General features: G+C 54.0%; 6 protein-coding genes across 6 annotated transcripts; 4 read left to right on the top strand and 2 right to left on the bottom strand.

The window, feature by feature from the left end:
* Positions 1 to 3,923: 3,923 nt before the first annotated feature.
* On the bottom strand, positions 3,924 to 4,262 carry BU25DRAFT_463672 (uncharacterized protein; the record flags this gene model as incomplete). Its single annotated transcript, XM_033710621.1, has 3 exons — positions 3,924 to 3,961; positions 4,009 to 4,143; positions 4,190 to 4,262. The coding sequence occupies 3 exons, from the start codon at positions 4,260 to 4,262 to the stop codon at positions 3,924 to 3,926; spliced, it is 246 nt and encodes an 81-aa protein (XP_033555647.1).
* A 1,189-nt stretch (positions 4,263 to 5,451) lies between these two features.
* On the top strand, positions 5,452 to 7,163 carry BU25DRAFT_354433 (uncharacterized protein; the record flags this gene model as incomplete). Its single annotated transcript, XM_033703512.1, has 3 exons — positions 5,452 to 5,558; positions 5,608 to 6,179; positions 6,226 to 7,163. 3 exons carry the CDS (start codon positions 5,452 to 5,454, stop codon positions 7,161 to 7,163), a joined length of 1,617 nt encoding a protein of 538 aa, XP_033555646.1.
* A 362-nt stretch (positions 7,164 to 7,525) lies between these two features.
* On the top strand, positions 7,526 to 9,782 carry BU25DRAFT_237662 (2-isopropylmalate synthase). The gene is made up of 2 exons (XM_033701482.1): positions 7,526 to 9,434; positions 9,488 to 9,782. Exons 1-2 carry the CDS (start codon positions 7,887 to 7,889, stop codon positions 9,677 to 9,679), a joined length of 1,740 nt encoding a protein of 579 aa, XP_033555645.1. The 5' UTR covers positions 7,526 to 7,886; the 3' UTR covers positions 9,680 to 9,782.
* On the bottom strand, positions 9,782 to 10,881 carry BU25DRAFT_416106 (uncharacterized protein). Its single transcript, XM_033707700.1, has one exon. The coding sequence runs from the start codon at positions 10,834 to 10,836 to the stop codon at positions 9,886 to 9,888; it is 951 nt and encodes a 316-aa protein (XP_033555644.1). The 5' UTR covers positions 10,837 to 10,881; the 3' UTR covers positions 9,782 to 9,885.
* A 192-nt stretch (positions 10,882 to 11,073) lies between these two features.
* BU25DRAFT_379588 (NAD(P)-binding protein) lies at positions 11,074 to 12,385 on the top strand. Its single transcript, XM_033704202.1, has 2 exons — positions 11,074 to 11,806; positions 11,857 to 12,385. The coding sequence occupies exons 1-2, from the start codon at positions 11,373 to 11,375 to the stop codon at positions 12,281 to 12,283; spliced, it is 861 nt and encodes a 286-aa protein (XP_033555643.1). The 5' UTR covers positions 11,074 to 11,372; the 3' UTR covers positions 12,284 to 12,385.
* A 1,171-nt stretch (positions 12,386 to 13,556) lies between these two features.
* BU25DRAFT_452704 (uncharacterized protein) lies at positions 13,557 to 14,309 on the top strand (the record flags this gene model as incomplete). The annotated part of the gene is made up of 2 exons (XM_033709805.1): positions 13,557 to 13,641; positions 13,738 to 14,309. 2 exons carry the CDS (start codon positions 13,557 to 13,559, stop codon positions 14,307 to 14,309), a joined length of 657 nt encoding a protein of 218 aa, XP_033555642.1.
* Between the last annotated feature and the right edge of the window lie 2,634 nt (positions 14,310 to 16,943).

Raw genomic sequence — 16,943 nt, 5'->3', positions numbered from 1 at the left:
ATACATGACTTGAAACGTGCTAAACATGACCCGTTACAACCATGTGTATTGAGGCTCATGTGTAACGTATATTGCAGCAGTCTGATACCGCAACAATCTACCACTTCATTTCTATCTCCACCCCAGTTCTTGTCGATCTTCTTTTCCTTCTTACAACAGAGCTAGAATAGCGATAGCAACCACGATACCGAACCAGTTACCTTGCACTCATTCCGCAGCACTTGCCCGTTGATTCCTACTCCCCCTTACTAATCCACCTAGGCGTAACACAAACCACTCGTGTCTTACTCTCCCTATTCTCCTCCTCCGCAACGATCCCCGGCATGGACTGGATGACGTATCTATCATACCACGTGAATTCACTCGGAGCTCCCCGATCGCTCCTCTCATTGCCAAACCCACTAATCCCAAACAACCCATGAGTACTGTAACTGTCCGGAGGTTGATCAGACTCCGGGATGCGCCGGTCCGTACAGATATTGTTGGATAGGTTGATGGGGTCAGAGCTCCCCGCTACAGAATATCAGAAATCTACATTGTTCAATGCGGACAGGGAAGCCAGGTGGACAGCGTGCCGGTATAGTCTTGCTGTGGAAGGGTTGAGATGGTTGAGTTGATTGATCTCTCTTGTGAGCTGTGGCGAGGATCGATCGGGACTATATAGTAGAAGGGATTAGCAGTGAAGGGATGGGAAGCAGACTGAACTAACCGAATGAGCTAGACAATCAGTGCAGCGGACCGCCAGCAAACACTGCAACGGACCGCTGGCGAAAACTTGCCCTAATGTGTCGCCGCATTCTCGTGCAAAGACGTCACGACAAGGCAGATTAGGACAATCTTCAGCTTGTACATCGGCGTTGGTTAGCAGCATGCTCCGCTCGATGAAGTCGATGCAGTTATCGCTCAGACTCCCCGCGCACCCTGCGTTCCCGTTTCTCTGGGGATCTTACAATACGTTGAGCAGGTGCACACACGCCCGTCCCGTCGAGTTCCCCGGCGTGCTAAGCCACGCCCAGATCTCGTGATCTGCGGTGGTGGGCGTGCGCGTGTCGTTTAGAGTCACGGTTAGGAACCAGTTCTGCGTTGACGCGCCGCGGCGCGCGATGGGTGCTGTGGCAGAAACATCGACCAGACCTGGAAAAACCGTATGAGGGGGTGTAACAATTAACATTTGAGGAATCTGTGGTGTTGGTGTTTTGCGCGAGTGTTGAGGTTGTGAGAAAGGCGAGAGGAAGCATGGTGTGGTACGTGAGACGGGCATGGTGACTGAGTAGGTACGATGATGCGCACCAGTGGATAGGGTTGATACGCGAGAAGGGTTTCAAGGCAGAGAGAGTAGTCAGGGAGGAGTTACGTGTAGTCTAAGCAGCGTTAGGGTACCAGCATGCGATGTCAACTTGCTTGGCCCTGAACGGCGTTAGTCGTGATTCCTAAAATCTGGTAACATTACTCTTGGACCAAACATTGGTGTAGATAATACTATGTCATAACTGAACTCGAAGCTGCAGAAAATGCAAAGGTCAAGGCACAGAAGATCAAGCAGGAGTGGGCGATAGCTGGCGCCTCTGGCAATGCCACATGAGATGCGAACAGCGTTTCCAACAGTCAGTACTACTGTACGGTTACGGTAAAGGAGCTGGAGAGTACGGACAGTAGTGATAATTGTTCAATTGACCTAAACTACGGTCCGTAGTTGCCTGATATAGTTTAGGCGCCCCACTCTTCAACGTCAGTCGGTCAATTGGAGCTTTGGGAGGCCTCTGTACCCATATCATCTTGCCCAATTATCTCATCCTCCAGCTGCCCGTAGTGGCTCACAACAAGCCGGTGACGTAGCCAATTCTTGAGAAAGTTGTAAGGCCTTACCGTCCAACTTGATACTTCACCATAACCATCTCAGGGCTACACCAATTACGGCAGTACTACGGTTGCTATTAACGGCAGTACTACGGTTGCTATTGCTACTACGGTACGACTACGCTACTGCCTGTACCCTCACCACGGACTGACTGCTAACTTAAGCCGTACTACTGTACGGTTACTGTTCGTAGTACTGCCCGTTTGAAACGCTGGATGCGAAGGATACGATTAATAGTCATTTAGATGTATGACTACCTTTCAGCGATGATGAGGTGATTTTGAACATGTATGAAAACCGATGTTGCGACGAAATGGCAACGTAAGATTAGGTGGCTGACAGCAATCAACATCGTTGATAATCTTCTCCCCAGCTCTGAGATGCTGCAACTAGCATGGCGACTTTACTGCTTAGTTGAGTGCACGTGCATGGAAAGCACCGAGAGATTTTCGTCGGGCTCTCTTGCCAAACCAGTTGTCGAGTCACGGCTTCTCTTCTGCTTAGACATGTACGCGATAGGTTTAACTTCGACTTGACTGATGCTCCATGATCAAAAAAGAAGTGGCACAATGCAAATGTGCTTTATCATACTGCAGTTACAATGCTCCATCTTACAGGCATGAGAGCGGATGCCGTGAATTGACGCCTCAAATAATATCTAGATCGGGATAGACGTGAATAAAACATTGTTTTGCCAGGCTGGTGCATGCATCAACTTCATAGCGACCTCATCCTCTGGCCTAGGTCTTCTTGAGTCGCGAGGTTGGCGAAGATATTCTGCGTGGGTCCGTCAGAGCAATGATAAAGATCTCTGGGTTTTGCAGAGCGAGAGACCGGAGTGAGAGGGCTTACACACAAGCGATTGATGGCTTCGATAGTACTGGAGTGAGATGAGAGAACGTGCGAGGTAGGTTCTGGGCCAGTCATCATTGTCACAGATTAGCGCTCTGACTATATATGTTTCTGGACCAGATTTTCCTGGCGTTACTGTGGTGAGACAGAAAAATTGGGTAAGACTGACATGCCTGTAGCCCTTTCGATGATACAAACAAGATAGAGGGGTGCACGAAATGTGTGCAAATGGTGATCGTTTGGAGATTTCAATGTATTTCGCGTGCTACAAGTTGTCATTGAAGCAGATGCCAGTTGCATGCAATGTTTCCAGATGTCTTCGTCGAGCTGAGCATAATGCGCCTGTACCCTTTCGGTGTGTACCGAGCGGCCATCCATGCAAAAAGTCCTTCTTCTCGCTCACAAAGAATGACTTCTAGGTGAGTAAGATTCTGGAATTTGAAGTGGCTGTTGCCCTCGTCTTTACTGACATAGAACGGGTTCTATGAGAGTAGACTGACCCCGATGAGGCGGGGTCGAGTGAGATGGGGAAGTGATGGCCATCGAAGCTCCAGACACGGATGGTTTGCCGGGGGTCGGAGGCGGAATCGCAGATCTCAAGGTGGCATGCACTCAATGTTGAGTTCGGCCACGCAATGCTCCTCCACCAAGATGTCTTCGGTGACCCGTGGATAAGCTCGAGGATGTATGTTGATTGTGCGATCCTTGAAGCCATTACGCACAGAGAGCAAAGACACTCGAACGTCTCGGGAGCTTGGTCTAGGTACGCAGTCTTCGTCATCCGGCACGTAGTCTTGGATGTCTTGAAGAGCCGATACGACAGCCAGACTCAAGTGCGCTTGACTTTCAATGCATTGTCTGAGAACCGTCATGGAAGAGGTGGTGAGCTGTGTTCCCTCTTCAAGTGTCAAGGCAGTCAGTTTGAGACGCTCAAAACACGTCAAGATGATCCGAAAGGTCTGCCCTTGAAAACAGCCAAGCATTGCTTCTTGAATCGCGTGCGGACGCACTCTTCGGAAGGCACCTTGCCCTTTGCCAAGTGACGAGTCTGTTGAGTGACCGCTTCGAAAATCACTGGAGCTTGGTTCCACGGAGCTCGTGACTCGTAGGCCTCGATTTGTTCTTGCGTCAAACCAGCGATGTTGGTCCAGTTGATAGGGCAGGTGGATAGCGGCTGGGCGAAGCGCGGCGTAGGCGCTGGGAAGGCATAAGGCTAGGGAGCGAAGGGTGCGGGTACGGCCTGGTTGAAGCCTGCGATTGTCAGTGGCTGCACCTCAATCATCAGCTGGTATACTTACAAGTTGCGGGAATGTACGCAGGTGCCGGCAAGATGGTGGTGGGGATGCTAGCAGTGTTCGCGACTGGTGTGGTGGCTACACTAGACTGCCGCGTGCTGACCTGGAGAGCTGAGGTAGCGTTGGAGAGAGCAGGGGCTTGATGGTCAGTCAATTGCTTAGGTACAAGGAATTGCGTATCTACGTGTGGGACTGTGAACGGTTGCTGGAGCTTGTGTTGGTACGGGGTTAGTGGCTACAGCCGTTTGCGCAAGCATCGCTGGAATGCTTCGAGCAGACGTGGAGACTTGCCGTGGTGAAAAAGAGTTCATGTGCCAGGGAAAAGAAAAGTGTTGGGGCGGATGAACGAGCATGAGGAGAGAAGGCAAGAAAGACGGATGGAGCGCATGGAGAAGCATCAGTGGGAATGCTTCTAACTGTTCTCTGCCAACTGGAGAGAATTACCGTACATAACACACATCCCCTCCGGACGTGTCGGGTTGGCGCGAAGAACATCAAGCTATGACACGGTCCCAGTGCATCGCCCTCTAATTTGGTGCGAGAAGCGGCATTGCTTTCAGGTCGAGAGGTTTGCCTGATGTCACATGATGACGTTGTCAGATGAATAACACAGCATACGCAGCAAGCACGGAAGTTTGCAATCTAAGTTGCTCCGAACGACGTCAATAATACCGGGTGTCTATGAACATGACAGTGATGGTGTTGCACGTTTCCGCTCTCCGAATCTGCCCCACGTCAAGACTCCACGGGGCGACAGCTCAGGTGAGATGTGCGTAATATGTCAGCTACCAGTCGTGCCGTCTTCGATGCTGAGCAGACAGGTCCTCGAATGGAGTCAAGGAAAGGCCGTCAGACGCGAACGAGGGTTCCAACGTACCGATGTCCCAGGCTGAAGGCATTAGACAGTAAGACCTGTGTCTGATGATGCTGTCAGTATATCAGCTTGCCGTTGAAGGCAGACAGACTGAAGAATGAGGAGGGTGCAAGATCGGTTGATGTAGTTTTGAGCTAGACGTCTCGATCGAGGTATTTGGCGTGTTGCACACAGAAAGCCTCGAGCTCAATGAATATTCGAAGAGCAGACCTCCGGGAGTGCTGACAGCTCTGGACCTTCCAACTTATGGGATCAACGTGGGCGGCGCCGTGTTTAGTGGTAACGTCAACCACAATCGACCCCGTTAGATGCATACAGAAGTTGTGGAAGGCGGAGGGTGCACCGTCATCAAAACCGACTTCAGGACAACAACCCAGCAATCGAACAATCGCGCTGCAGTGTAAGGCTTGATCTGGAAGGCACTGAAGCCCCGTGGTCGACGGATGTGGCTTTGCATCATCCCCCTTCTCGGCTACACCTGCCTCGTCACGCTCCGGCTCCTGCCCTGCCATCGGCCTTGCATCACCGTCCGCGGGCGTGGCGACAACCACTCCAGCGCCCACCACGCGACCATGTCGGCCTCGACACACTCGAGCGCGACTGACGTCGACGACGGGAGCAGCAGCGACGCGCCGCAAGTCGAAGCGCTCTTCCTGATCAAGTTCGACAAAAGAGTCGGGTGTGTTGGGCGAGCACCCTCATGGCGCAGGCAATGCTGACGCGTACAGCTACACAATCGCATGGAAACGCACCGCCAACGACACAGACCTGGATGGTGTTGAGTTCAAGTCGCTGCCATCCGGCCTACATACGCGTGCAAACGATCTCGTCTACTTCACGCATGACGGCTACGCCGGGCTGGGCGCATTCGCCAGGGGTGATGCAAGTGCAGAGGACAGGAATGCGAACTTCGTCTCTGTTGGCCTGTTGGTCAGGAGAGAGGGAGGATATGGCCGGCTAGGCAGGGGGTGGCTGCTGGCTGGGCGACTGGAGAAGATTGCGGCAGCGCTGGCTAAGGAGGAGACGGTAGCACTTTTGGAGGAGTTCTGGGCGGATCAGACGAGCAGGACGAAAACAACGCACACAGACAGCAAGGGGTCCATCCGCGATCGCGCAATCTCGACAGTCACGGCCATACCCAAGGACGAAGCGCGGCTGCCCGAGTACCATCCTGCGCTGGCGATACTGCAGTACCTCACCTTGTTTGGCCCGTTGGTGTTCAGGCTGCAACAGGCGGCGCTGCTGAGGAAGCGCATCCTCTTCGTGGGCAGTCCGCCAGTGCGGACGACATGCGAGTTTGGTGAGTGCCGGCGGACGTTTCCCCCAGACCAAGCTGACGTGTGCAGTCTACAACCTCTCCGTCCTCTCCAGCATCTCCCCGCGCGACGCCGAACACCTCGCGCCGGGCACCGAGGACCTCCTCCGCCTCCCCTCACTCTTCTCCGTTGGTGTGCACGACATACCCTACCTCGAGGACCTGCGCAACCCCAAGGGCGGCCACACACCGGGCCACGAGACAGCCGAGGGCTGGGTCGCGTGCACGACGGACGAGATCATCGCAACTAAGCAAGAGCTGTACGACATCGTCGTCGAGGTCCCGCACGTCAACGGCTCAAAAGCACAGCAGCGACACTGGCCGAAGCTGCGCACGAGCGAGGGAGACGTGATCAGGGCTAGCCAGCGCGACGTCGCACGGTATAAGCTGCTGCACCGTGAGCTGTGGAAGCACCACCAGCAGGCCACTGAGACTTTCCATGATGAAGACGAACAGAACGACGACGCATCACCGCTGATATCGCACGACGAGATCGATGCCAAGCGCGCAGACGACGACTTCAACGAGGCCTACGACGACACAGCCGTTGAGCCTATCACATGGTCACGACTCGCATACCAGGGCTTCATGTGGTGGGCGAGCGCTGGAGAGCGAGATGCATACACTACGGCAGAAAAGGATCTTGACCGCGAGCTTGTCGGCGACATAGCTGAGTACGAAGACTCGGTCGAGACGGCAGTCATTGCATACTTCCACCGGCAATCATCGCTCTTGATCAAGGTGTTGTCCCAACTGATCGAGAGCGAGCATGAGAACGAAGAAAGAGAAGGCGAGGAGGGTGATGCGCTGTGGATCGACCGAGACGATCTTAGCAGGATGGGCCTCGACACATGGAGTGAGGCAGACCGTGCGTATGTGCAGGAGTTTGGAAGCCTGTACTTTGGGCGGAGAGTCGAGATCAGAGGAAACGAGGTGGACTGTTGCGGGTTGAGAGTTCCCCTATTGTAGATTCATCACTCAGGGCTGGACCCGGGTCATGGTGGGAGGACGTAAGATGTGTCCATGGCATCTATCACCCTCTGCACTGCAAGGCGTACCTTGTCGTTCAGTCCGCCTCACTGCCTTCCAATCATACGACACTCATTCATTTGCGCGCCGCTTGTGACAGGCCGAGATCGGAGGGCTGTTTCTCGGAAGAGCCCCGCATTCTTTCGACTTTTGCGCCAGTGCGCGCCGCCCCGCATCGTCATACGCCCTGCAAGCATGGCGACGGCTTAGCCTCGCACGATGAAATTGTTTGCTATGATTCACAGCTCGTGACTCGTTCACAAACAATCTCCCTTGCCTTCTATATACCCATCTCTTACACGATACCCCCAATCACCACGTTGCTCCCAATCACCACGTTGCTGTGACTGGTTGACTTAGCTGCCACCAATAACCCACCATACACCAATTGATTGCGCCAATTGGCCGTTGAAGGACATCGAAAGCAAAGATGCCTATGCTCGCAGAGCCGTGGAAGAAGTACAAGGCGTTTAAGCCGCTGAACCTTCCAGACAGGACATGGCCCAGCAAGACAATCGAGAAGCCCCCAAGATGGCTGTCAACGGATCTGAGAGACGGTAATCAGAGTCTGGTCGACCCTATGGTTTGTTGGAACTGCATGCTCTATGGCATTGATGTACTTACGCTGGGCAGGACGGCGAGCAGAAGTGGGTGTACTTCCAGATGCTCACAAGACTCGGCTACAAGGAGATCGAAGTCTCCTTCCCCTCCGCCTCGCAAACCGACTTCGACTTCACACAGCGCCTGGTCCAAACTCCCGGTATAGTACCCGACGATGTCTGGCTGCAAGTCCTGTCGCCGTGCCGCAAAGAGCTCATCCGCCGCACCGTCGACTCCCTCAAGGGCGCGAAGCAGGCCATTCTCCACCTGTACCTCGCGACCAGCCCGTGCTTCCAGCAGATCGTCTTCAACATGAACGACGAGGAGACACTCGCCCTGGCAGTCGAGTGCACAAAGTACGCGAGATCAATCACCAAGGACGACCCAGAGCAGGCAGGAACGCATTGGCACTACGAGTTCTCGCCCGAGACGTTCTCCGACTCCAAGCCTGAGTTTGCGCTGGAGGTCTGCGAGGCAGTCAAGGCTGCGTGGGAGCCTACGGTCGAGGACCCCATCATCTTCAACCTGCCGGCGACGGTCGAGATGGCTACGCCGAACGTCTACGCCGATCAGATCGAGTTCTTCTGCAGGAATATCACCGAGCGCGAGAAGATCTGCGTGTCTCTGCACCCCCACAACGACCGTGGCTGCGCCGTCGCAGCGGCAGAACTCGCACAGATGGCTGGCGCGGACCGTGTAGAAGGCACCCTGTTTGGTAATGGCGAGCGCACTGGCAATGTCGACCTCGTGACCCTCGGGCTCAACCTGTACACGCAGGGTGTCCACCCCAAGATCGACTTTTCCGACCTAAAATCCATCATCGACATGGTCGAGACCTGCAACAAGATCCCCATCCACCCGCGCGCCCCTTACGGCGGCCAGCTCGTCGTCTGCGCCTTCTCCGGCTCGCATCAAGACGCCATCAAGAAGGGCTTCCAGAAGCGCAAGCAAGAAGACGCAACCAACGAATCCCCCTGGCAGATCCCCTACCTGCCCCTCGACCCGCAGGACATCGGCCGCACATACGAAGCCATCATCCGCGTCAACTCGCAATCCGGCAAGGGCGGCGTGGCCTGGATCATCCAGCGCCAGCTGGAGCTCGACCTGCCGCGCGGCTTGCAAATCGCCTTCTCCAGGATCGTGCAGAAGGAGACGGATAGCCTTGGCCGCGAGCTGCTGCCCACAGAGATCACAAAGCTGTTCGAGAAAGCGTACCATCTCAAGCGCAACCCGCGCTTCGGCCTCATCGACTACGACATCGTGGCCGACCGCTCCAAGACCCCCGAGCCGCCGCAGGAGGGCAAGACCAACAAGACTTCAAACCTGCGCCGTATCTTCAAGGGCGTTCTCGAGATCGACGGCCAGGAGCACAAAATCCAGGGAAGTGGCAACGGCGCTATTTCGTCTCTGGCCGATGCGCTGAGGGGTCTGGGAATCGAGCTGGATGTTGTGGATTACAACGAGCACACAATCGGCACGAACAAGGATGCCAAGGCTGCGACGTACATTGGATGTGTCGTTGCGGGTGGAAGCCAGAAGGTGTGGGGTGTGGGTATTCACCATGATGTTGTGCAGGCGTCTTTGATTGCGCTGTTGAGTGCGGCTTCTTCGGTATGGGTGCATGATCAAGAGTCGATTTGGAGAAAGTAGGCTAATGTGAATAGTTCTTGTCTTCGAGACCGAGCACTCCGATTCCGTTTAGACCGAAGAGGTCGAACACTTTGGAGATCCCGAGTATTGAGGGCAGCCCCCTGAGAACTGGTGAGAGTGCTGACAAGCAGAATGGCACACATGTTGAGAAGTTGGAGGCGATGGTAAGCGGCGAGCAGGCTGATGTCAAGAGTGCGGGTGTCTGATCGATCAATTACTGACTTCTCTTATTCTTCTTCTTCTTCTTCTTCTTCTTCTTCTTCGGTTCAATCTCAAGTTGAAATCGCATTGGTATTGGAGCTTGGTGTTCAAAAGTGTACATAGGTATACCAAATCACAGCATATCAGACTTTCATCCCAACTGGATTCCATTCAATCGTTCTCAGTGTTCTTCATACAACTGGATCCACAATCATGCCTCTCCGCCAATTATCGTCATCCCATGACACCCCTTATACCCACTCCTCTCCGGCTTCTTCCACCCCGCCAACACTCCCTTATCCTTGATCTCCAGCACCTCAACCCTAATCGGCCGACACGTACTCTTCATATCCCTCCCCTCCTCCGCCTTACTCTCATCCGCCTGGCTCCACCCCCAGGCACTCAGATCCCCACCGGGACACGTACTCAACGCACACAGCAAATCCTGCTCAGCAAAAAACGTCAATGTGCTCTCCTTGGTCGCCGGGCTTGCCTCCATGAAATACCGCCCCTGGCTATCAAGCCCGGTGACTTGGAACACATTGAGCACATCGTGCACATCGAACTCCGTCAACCCATGTGGCAGCACCGCTCGCACGAGGTTCGAATGACAGTGGAAATCATAATCCGTCCCCGAAATCACGCTCGAAATGTACGGGTCACATCGCGTCCCCAGAAGATCATGACATCTGCCTCCCCAACGTGTAACCCCTCCCCTCTCATCCCTGCTCTCTTCCCTCCCGCCATTCTTTCCACTTCCCGGTCCGTCTTTGATCAGACATCCATCGCGAATGATGCCAGCGAGCGGCCGCATGAATGGCAGATTCGACCACAAACGATCTCCCTCAATCATATGACTCCCCTGCAGCTGCCGCGTTCGTGCGGCCCAGAAGCGCTCGCGTGGGTCCGAGGCATTCCATATGTTTAGGTCGCCTACTTGGGGTCCTTCGGGAGTTGAGAGGCGGAAGAGGGAGCCTGCGGGGACGCGCCAGGCGCGGCCGGAGCGCGGTGGGACAGTCAGGTCCTGGGTTTTGGTCAAGGCATCTTCTTTCAGGTCCCGTAGCTTTTGGTATAAGGCGGTGGGTGGGTGTAGTGGGGAGTCGGCGGAGGTGGGGAAGTATGCTGGTGTTGGGGGTGTGTTGTCTGGGCCGTTGGCGGCCATGATGATTGTCTGATGTATTTTTGGGAGGACAGTTGGGTACTCTTGTTTTATGTCTCTTGAAGACGTGTTATCTATCACTCCGAAACTACATGCATCTACTCCGTAGGGAACGGAGCATTGGCACACGACAGATGCCGGCAATAAGCGTGTGTAAATGTGGGACGGTGCCGGTATCGGCAAGTGCTACACGAATGAATGCTGCTCATCAGTCACGACCTCATGTCAAAAACACCAACACCGACACTAAAAGCGCTTCGTAATGGCCCAAATGTACGAGATGGTATACATGTCGCAGGCCCTGCCTTCCCATGTCAGCTCATTACCCCTCTGAGCTAGTGCGAATTGTACCTCGGTACAATGATATCGCAATGAACAAACGTCGAGCACCGAGGTTGGTTGACAACGACGAAACATACAGTTTCCGGAATTGTACTTACAATTTATCCCCATCATACCTGTAAACCTGATTGATACCCTCCTTGCTGTCACTTTCATTTTCCCGTCATCACCAGACTCAGAACCTCCACGCCTCTAATATGTCAGCAAAAGCCGACGTCCAGCTTACAGACTTCTCCTCTATTTTCCGCCTCGACGGCAAAGTCGCAGTCGTCAGCGGAGGGTCTCGTGGCCTCGGACTCCACGCCGCCTCTGGTCTTCTCCAAGCCGGTTGTTCCAAGGTCTTCATCACATCGCGCAAGGCGAGCGCCTGCGAAGAAGCCGTAGCAGCACTCAATGCGCTCCCGAACCTGGCGCCAGGCGCAAAAGCCATCTCGGTTCCAGCAGACAGCTCGAAGCTCTCTGAGATTGAGAGACTGGTGAAAGAGGTGCAGAAGCATACGGATCATGTCGATATCCTCTTCGCCAACGCAGGCGCAACATGGGGCAGTGAATTCGAGAAAGTAGACGAGAAGAACGGATGGGATAAAGTCATGGATCTAAACGTCAAAGGCGTATTTTTCACCATCCAAAAGTGATCCACCCCACCCACCATCTCACGACAATCCATACTGACAAACACAGATTCACCCCCCTCCTCACAAAACGCTCCTCCGTCGAATCCCCCTCCCGCGTAATAGTAACCGGCTCCGTCGCTGGAATAGGCGTGGGTTCCATTGGCGCAGTCGGCGCCTACTCATACGCCGCCTCCAAAGCCGCCGTGCTACACTTGGCACGCAATCTGGCCATTGAGCTCGGCCCCAGACACATCTTAGTGAACGGCATTGCGCCGGGGTTCTTCATGAGCAAGATGGCGGCGGGCTTGATCAATGCGCAGGGCGGCGAGGAGGAGCTGGGCAAGCAGAGTCCGAATGGGAGGGTCGGGCGGCCGGAGGATGTCGCAGCTGCGGTGGTGTTTTTGTCAAGTAGGGGAGGTGGGCATGTTAATGGGGATACGATTGTGCTGGACGGTGGAAAGATTTTGGGGAGTAATCGGTTGGAGAAGTTGTAGGTCTGTTGGTGGAGGTGGTTGGACGGAATGCTAATAGGGCACGGTTGCAGAGGGATTTTGAATGATGATACTTGTGTGTAGACGCAATTGATTTTCAACAGCATTCTCTCTTTTCCGGCTCTAGATACGCGATTGCATATAAGAGTCACCTCTATGAAAGTGTGAAAACAACCGAGTCCGCTGATGGTCTTGTTCTATGCTTCTGACACACCTCCAGGTACGACAGCGAGCCCGCATAACAAGGTGTAAACGTATAGTACGACCGGAGATTGCTATCTTTTTCGTTGGTTCGCTTAATCTAACGCATAGGCTAGTGTTGCGGTGGTTGCGATGATATTTTTTAGACGTTTTCGTGAGTTGTAAACATGGTGGAACTTTTGAGGCTGCAACGCTCCTTGCGATTCGAAGGGAGCGAACTCTTGACAACTAGAACAATCTAGTGCAAGTTTCTTCTCAACACTCTGATGCACTATTGATCGATAATCTTGCGGTACGACTAGTGCTTGTATTGGCGCTGCCCTGTGTTTCTGTGATGCACTTTTGGAGAGTGGCCATGATGTAATCATTTATTCAACTCGAAGCATACAAAAGATCGATATCTCGTGATAAAAGGCCAAGCTGGCTCGGGTTATATCGTAGATATTGCGCGTATGCTCCGGAAATGAAAATCGTGCCTGAGGTCCAATACAGGGCAAAGAAGTGAGTTGACCTACGGAAGATTATTAACAACAACTCGTGACATCGACGTCTGCTTACACGCAGAAAGGAATGATTTCCATAATCTTGTAGGAAGCCACACTCTGTGCGAGGATGTTGCGGTGCGTGGTGTCGGTCCTAGGCACAGGCAATCTTGGTGAGAAATCACTGCTTGATTCAACAGATCTCTCTTGATAGCAACAATCATGTACCTATGGTAAGTTGAGTTTGGCCGTCCAATATCGACAAACGATTCAACCATATAGAAGCGCAAGTGCACGCTGAGAATGTACACGGATTGAAGAAGCATGATCGGTGTAAGACGGCTATTTACCCGACGCTCTTGGCATCGACAAATGTACGTCTGACAGGTCCAAATCTGTATAGCCGACATCGCGCTCGAATGACAAAGCTAGAAGTTCTCTGCAATATTATTCGGACATCGAAAGTGCGATGATGTACAACTCATAGCTGCTCGTTCTGCTGCTCAAGATGTCGAGATAAGGTTGGTGGGGGAACCCTACATTGTCACGTCGGTGCATCGCACAATGAGATTGGCGATGTTTGATCGTGAGACATGTCTCGCCCTGCGGTAACTTCGTACAATACAACTATGCAGCGAGGTCCACCACGCATATTCTCAACACAGATCGCGATCTCACGTGTGCAGTGTTTGTTGACTTTGAATCGTGGCTTTCTTCTAGACTCTTAGCCGGCCCTTAGCCTTCATAGGAAAAACACTAGAACATTTTCCGAAGCTCACCATCTGTGCCGCACTCTTGCCGAAACACGAGCTCTCACCGCTACGCGATACGGAACTTTCCTTTTACAGTTCTCTTCAAGCCTCACGCTGCTGGCGACGGCTGAAAATGCCGCCGCACTCGGCTGCCAGTCGTTCTGGCCTGGCCGTCGGCGTCATCTTTGGGTTTGCGTTCATTTCCACATGCCCGCCAGGAACAGGGCCCTCACACCAGTTGGAGAAGGCTGTCCGCGTCTCATGGATGGCCGACAACTGCAATTCAGCGTGCAGGTTTTCGGCGTTGTCAGCGAGCCCAGAGTGATCATCGGAGGAATGCTGGCCTGCAGGCGTCAACGACGCCTTATCGGAGGGCAGATCAGGAGTCGACCCGGTTCAAGCATTCACCTCCGGACTCGCCAAGCGGGTGCTCGGCAGCGGAGTGGGATACCTGCCCACAACATGAGGGCTCCATGGCCGATTTTTACAAAGTCCCATCTCATCGGCTGCAGCCCGAGGGCGGAAGCTACCGACCCGCCATGGGCCACGCAATCAGGTGGCCAGACATGCAGATCTCCAGATATCTATTCGTGACAGCCCAAGGCATTTACAGTCTCTCATGTCGTGCAGAGCGAAGTCACAACATCGAATCAATACTTGACGGCAGCTTCGGATGCAACCTCGAGCTCCTTGTTCCACGCGATATAAGCGAGGGCTGCACAAGATATCTCACGACAAGCTCTGAAGGGCATCGACACGCATGCGTGGACATGTCAGACCATTCTTGCTGATCTGTCGTATCTGCGTGCACGGGCAGATCGATGTTAACACGACCGATGTTAGAGGCCTTCTCAGGGCTCGGGGCTTGCTCCTGCTGGTCACATAGCATTTCTCTGCCGTGTGTGAGAAGCATGGGAGCATCTTGAGACGACCGGCGGAGGCCTTGAAAAAGGTGAGAGTTCCGCGCGACAACCGGCTTCTGTGTGAGCCAAGGGGCGAGACAGACCGCGGCGGTCTAGACAACGGGACCGGCAGTTGGTGATGCGGTTTTCTGCACCTCGACCAGGCCTGCGGGCACCTCGGCAACAGCATCATCGACTCAGAATGCGGTTGATACTGGTCAGAACTTTAAAAGCTTGCCAGGATGCGAACTCGACGCACCTTGCGAGAAGCTAGAATATTGCACGGTGTTCTTCGAAGTCCTGTGGGTCTCCCCAAGCGGATGCGGACACGCACTGCAGCGTGGGGAAAGCACGTTTTCTGAAGGAGCCACACAGGGTGGTGGCGCAAAGGCAGGGGTCATGGTCTTTTGCTGCACTCTGGATGGCCGGAATGAGTTCCGTCGTCAGGCAACGGTGGCCGAACTCGCGTGGACCCTGCCGGAGGTGAGAACGCGTCCGCTGTTTGGCGAGTGTGTTCATCGCCAGTTTGACATCACAAGATGCCAGCGAATTGCGAGCTTCTCACAGACCACGGACAAATCAGAGTTCTTTCAGCAATTTCGAACGGCAGTGGGCCGCAACGTGCCGAATACACGCTGATCAACGTATTTCTGGTTACGCAGGACGGGCTGTCCGAGGCGGCTATTCGCTGGTCTTATGCACTTTCGGCAACGATCCACCATGACGGAGCGGTCTGCCCTTGCTCTTCAACGAGAACCGACCGCCTTGCGCCTGGCCCGCCAGCGTCTCACACAGGGCCAATCCATTCGACTAGACCTCATGCTGCACGCTTCTAGCCGTGTGCTCTCGCCCTAGCCACGAGCATTAGCTAGGAAAACCCCGTCATTCGCAGCGTAGCGCCTGCGGCAGCTTGTCACCACGTTTTTCTGGCGGGACGTGATTTGAAAAACGGCAAACACGACGTTCGTAGATTCGGAGAGTGAGCATACCGCTTTCGGCATTCTGTAACGACGTCGTCAGGGCCGAGAAACGTTCCAGCTAACGTCCTTCACTAGCTGTTCGGATCTTGTTCCGGCACGCCTATCAAGATATGGCACCGTCAACGCGGTTCTTAACCGTGGTTAGCACCTTCGCTTTCGCTCTACCACCCATTTGACCGGTAAGCTTTGCTCTTTCCACGTGTGACAGCTCGTTGTTGGGCGAATTTGTACCGGTACACACCAGTGTGCATGACAGTTAACGAACCCATGGTGTGACGGGGGCGAATACTCGTGGGAGACCTGTGGCGCTACTATCCGCCAGGATTTATCCGTCTACGGGAGTACCGGTACGTTGTGTGCATGATCATTACTTGTTTCATCTCGCTACTCGAACAGAGGTCTAACTTGAAAATTTTCTACCCCAGTACGGTGCATGCCGAAGGCGCCTTCACGTTGAACAGGGACGTTGGTTCCTTACCAAATTGAGCATCCATCGCAAAGTGACACGTGCTGCGGTACAGGCAAGCTCGCCAGGCCCCTGCGTTAATCGAGCACTACTTGGACGTTGATAGGTACGGTGGCGCCTAGGCTCTATGCGTGCATGGTCTTACAAAGTGTGTGCTAGTCGATTTCTCCCTCTATAACTCGGAACTTGATTCACAGCGTAACGTCACCTTCGAGAAGATCGCTCCACACGAGGTCCCTGCCCTTGGCTGTCAGTAAGTTCCTAGCGGCTCATCACCGGAAGCTGTCCGGGTTTCTCGCATCCACTCGGGCCCCTGCCATCAAACAGACCATCACTCATTCCAGCCAGCCGCGGAAAAACAGCTGCCTTACGAGTCGCGCTCTTCTTCGCAGTGACTTGGTACACATCGTGAGCCTGAGCTTGCACTCCTTCGGCGTACCTTTCCAAGATCTGCTTGGCTCACTCCCTGAGGCTCACTCAAGCGACACGGAGCACCCGACTCAGGTGCGCGTCCAGCCTTGAGACGCGATTCCTTCAAGCTTCCTCACTGGGAACACTGCAAGTACGGGAAGCTCCATTCCAGCCTAGCAGCCCACTTCTGTCAGCCCAGCCATTCCTCACATCAGTTCCGTCACACACCCTCATTCCAGGTCTGGCCACTGAGATGGACTGACGACTAAATCTCCATTGGTCGTCCCCTTTACATCGCCCTCCCGTTCTGTCCATTCTGTTGGTCCCGACTGGCATCGTGTTCGGTTGCTACCGAGAAGTTCTCTGATCCCCCACAGCAGCATTATCTTGCCTGGACACCTCGGTCCCTCCATCTGACGGTTCTGGCTTTTCTCTTTTGACGTCCGCGAGTACGCAGCTCACCTACGAC

Source organism: Macroventuria anomochaeta, assembly GCF_010093625.1.
Source record: "Macroventuria anomochaeta strain CBS 525.71 unplaced genomic scaffold BU25scaffold_55, whole genome shotgun sequence".
NCBI lineage: Eukaryota > Fungi > Ascomycota > Dothideomycetes > Pleosporales > Didymellaceae > Macroventuria > Macroventuria anomochaeta.
This window is presented reverse-complemented; position numbering and strand designations above follow the sequence as displayed.

Coding starts and splice junctions, on each gene's coding strand:
- BU25DRAFT_416106 (XM_033707700.1), bottom strand. CDS start 10,836: ATGGCCGCCAACGGCCCAGACAACACACCCCCAACACCAGCATACTTC.
- BU25DRAFT_379588 (XM_033704202.1), top strand. CDS start 11,373: ATGTCAGCAAAAGCCGACGTCCAGCTTACAGACTTCTCCTCTATTTTC. Junction 11,807..11,856: donor GTATTTTTCACCATCCAAAA/GTGATCCACCCC, acceptor TGACAAACACAG/ATTCACCCCCCTCCTCACAA.
- BU25DRAFT_237662 (XM_033701482.1), top strand. CDS start 7,887: ATGCTCACAAGACTCGGCTACAAGGAGATCGAAGTCTCCTTCCCCTCC. Junction 9,435..9,487: donor TGTTGAGTGCGGCTTCTTCG/GTATGGGTGCAT, acceptor TAATGTGAATAG/TTCTTGTCTTCGAGACCGAG.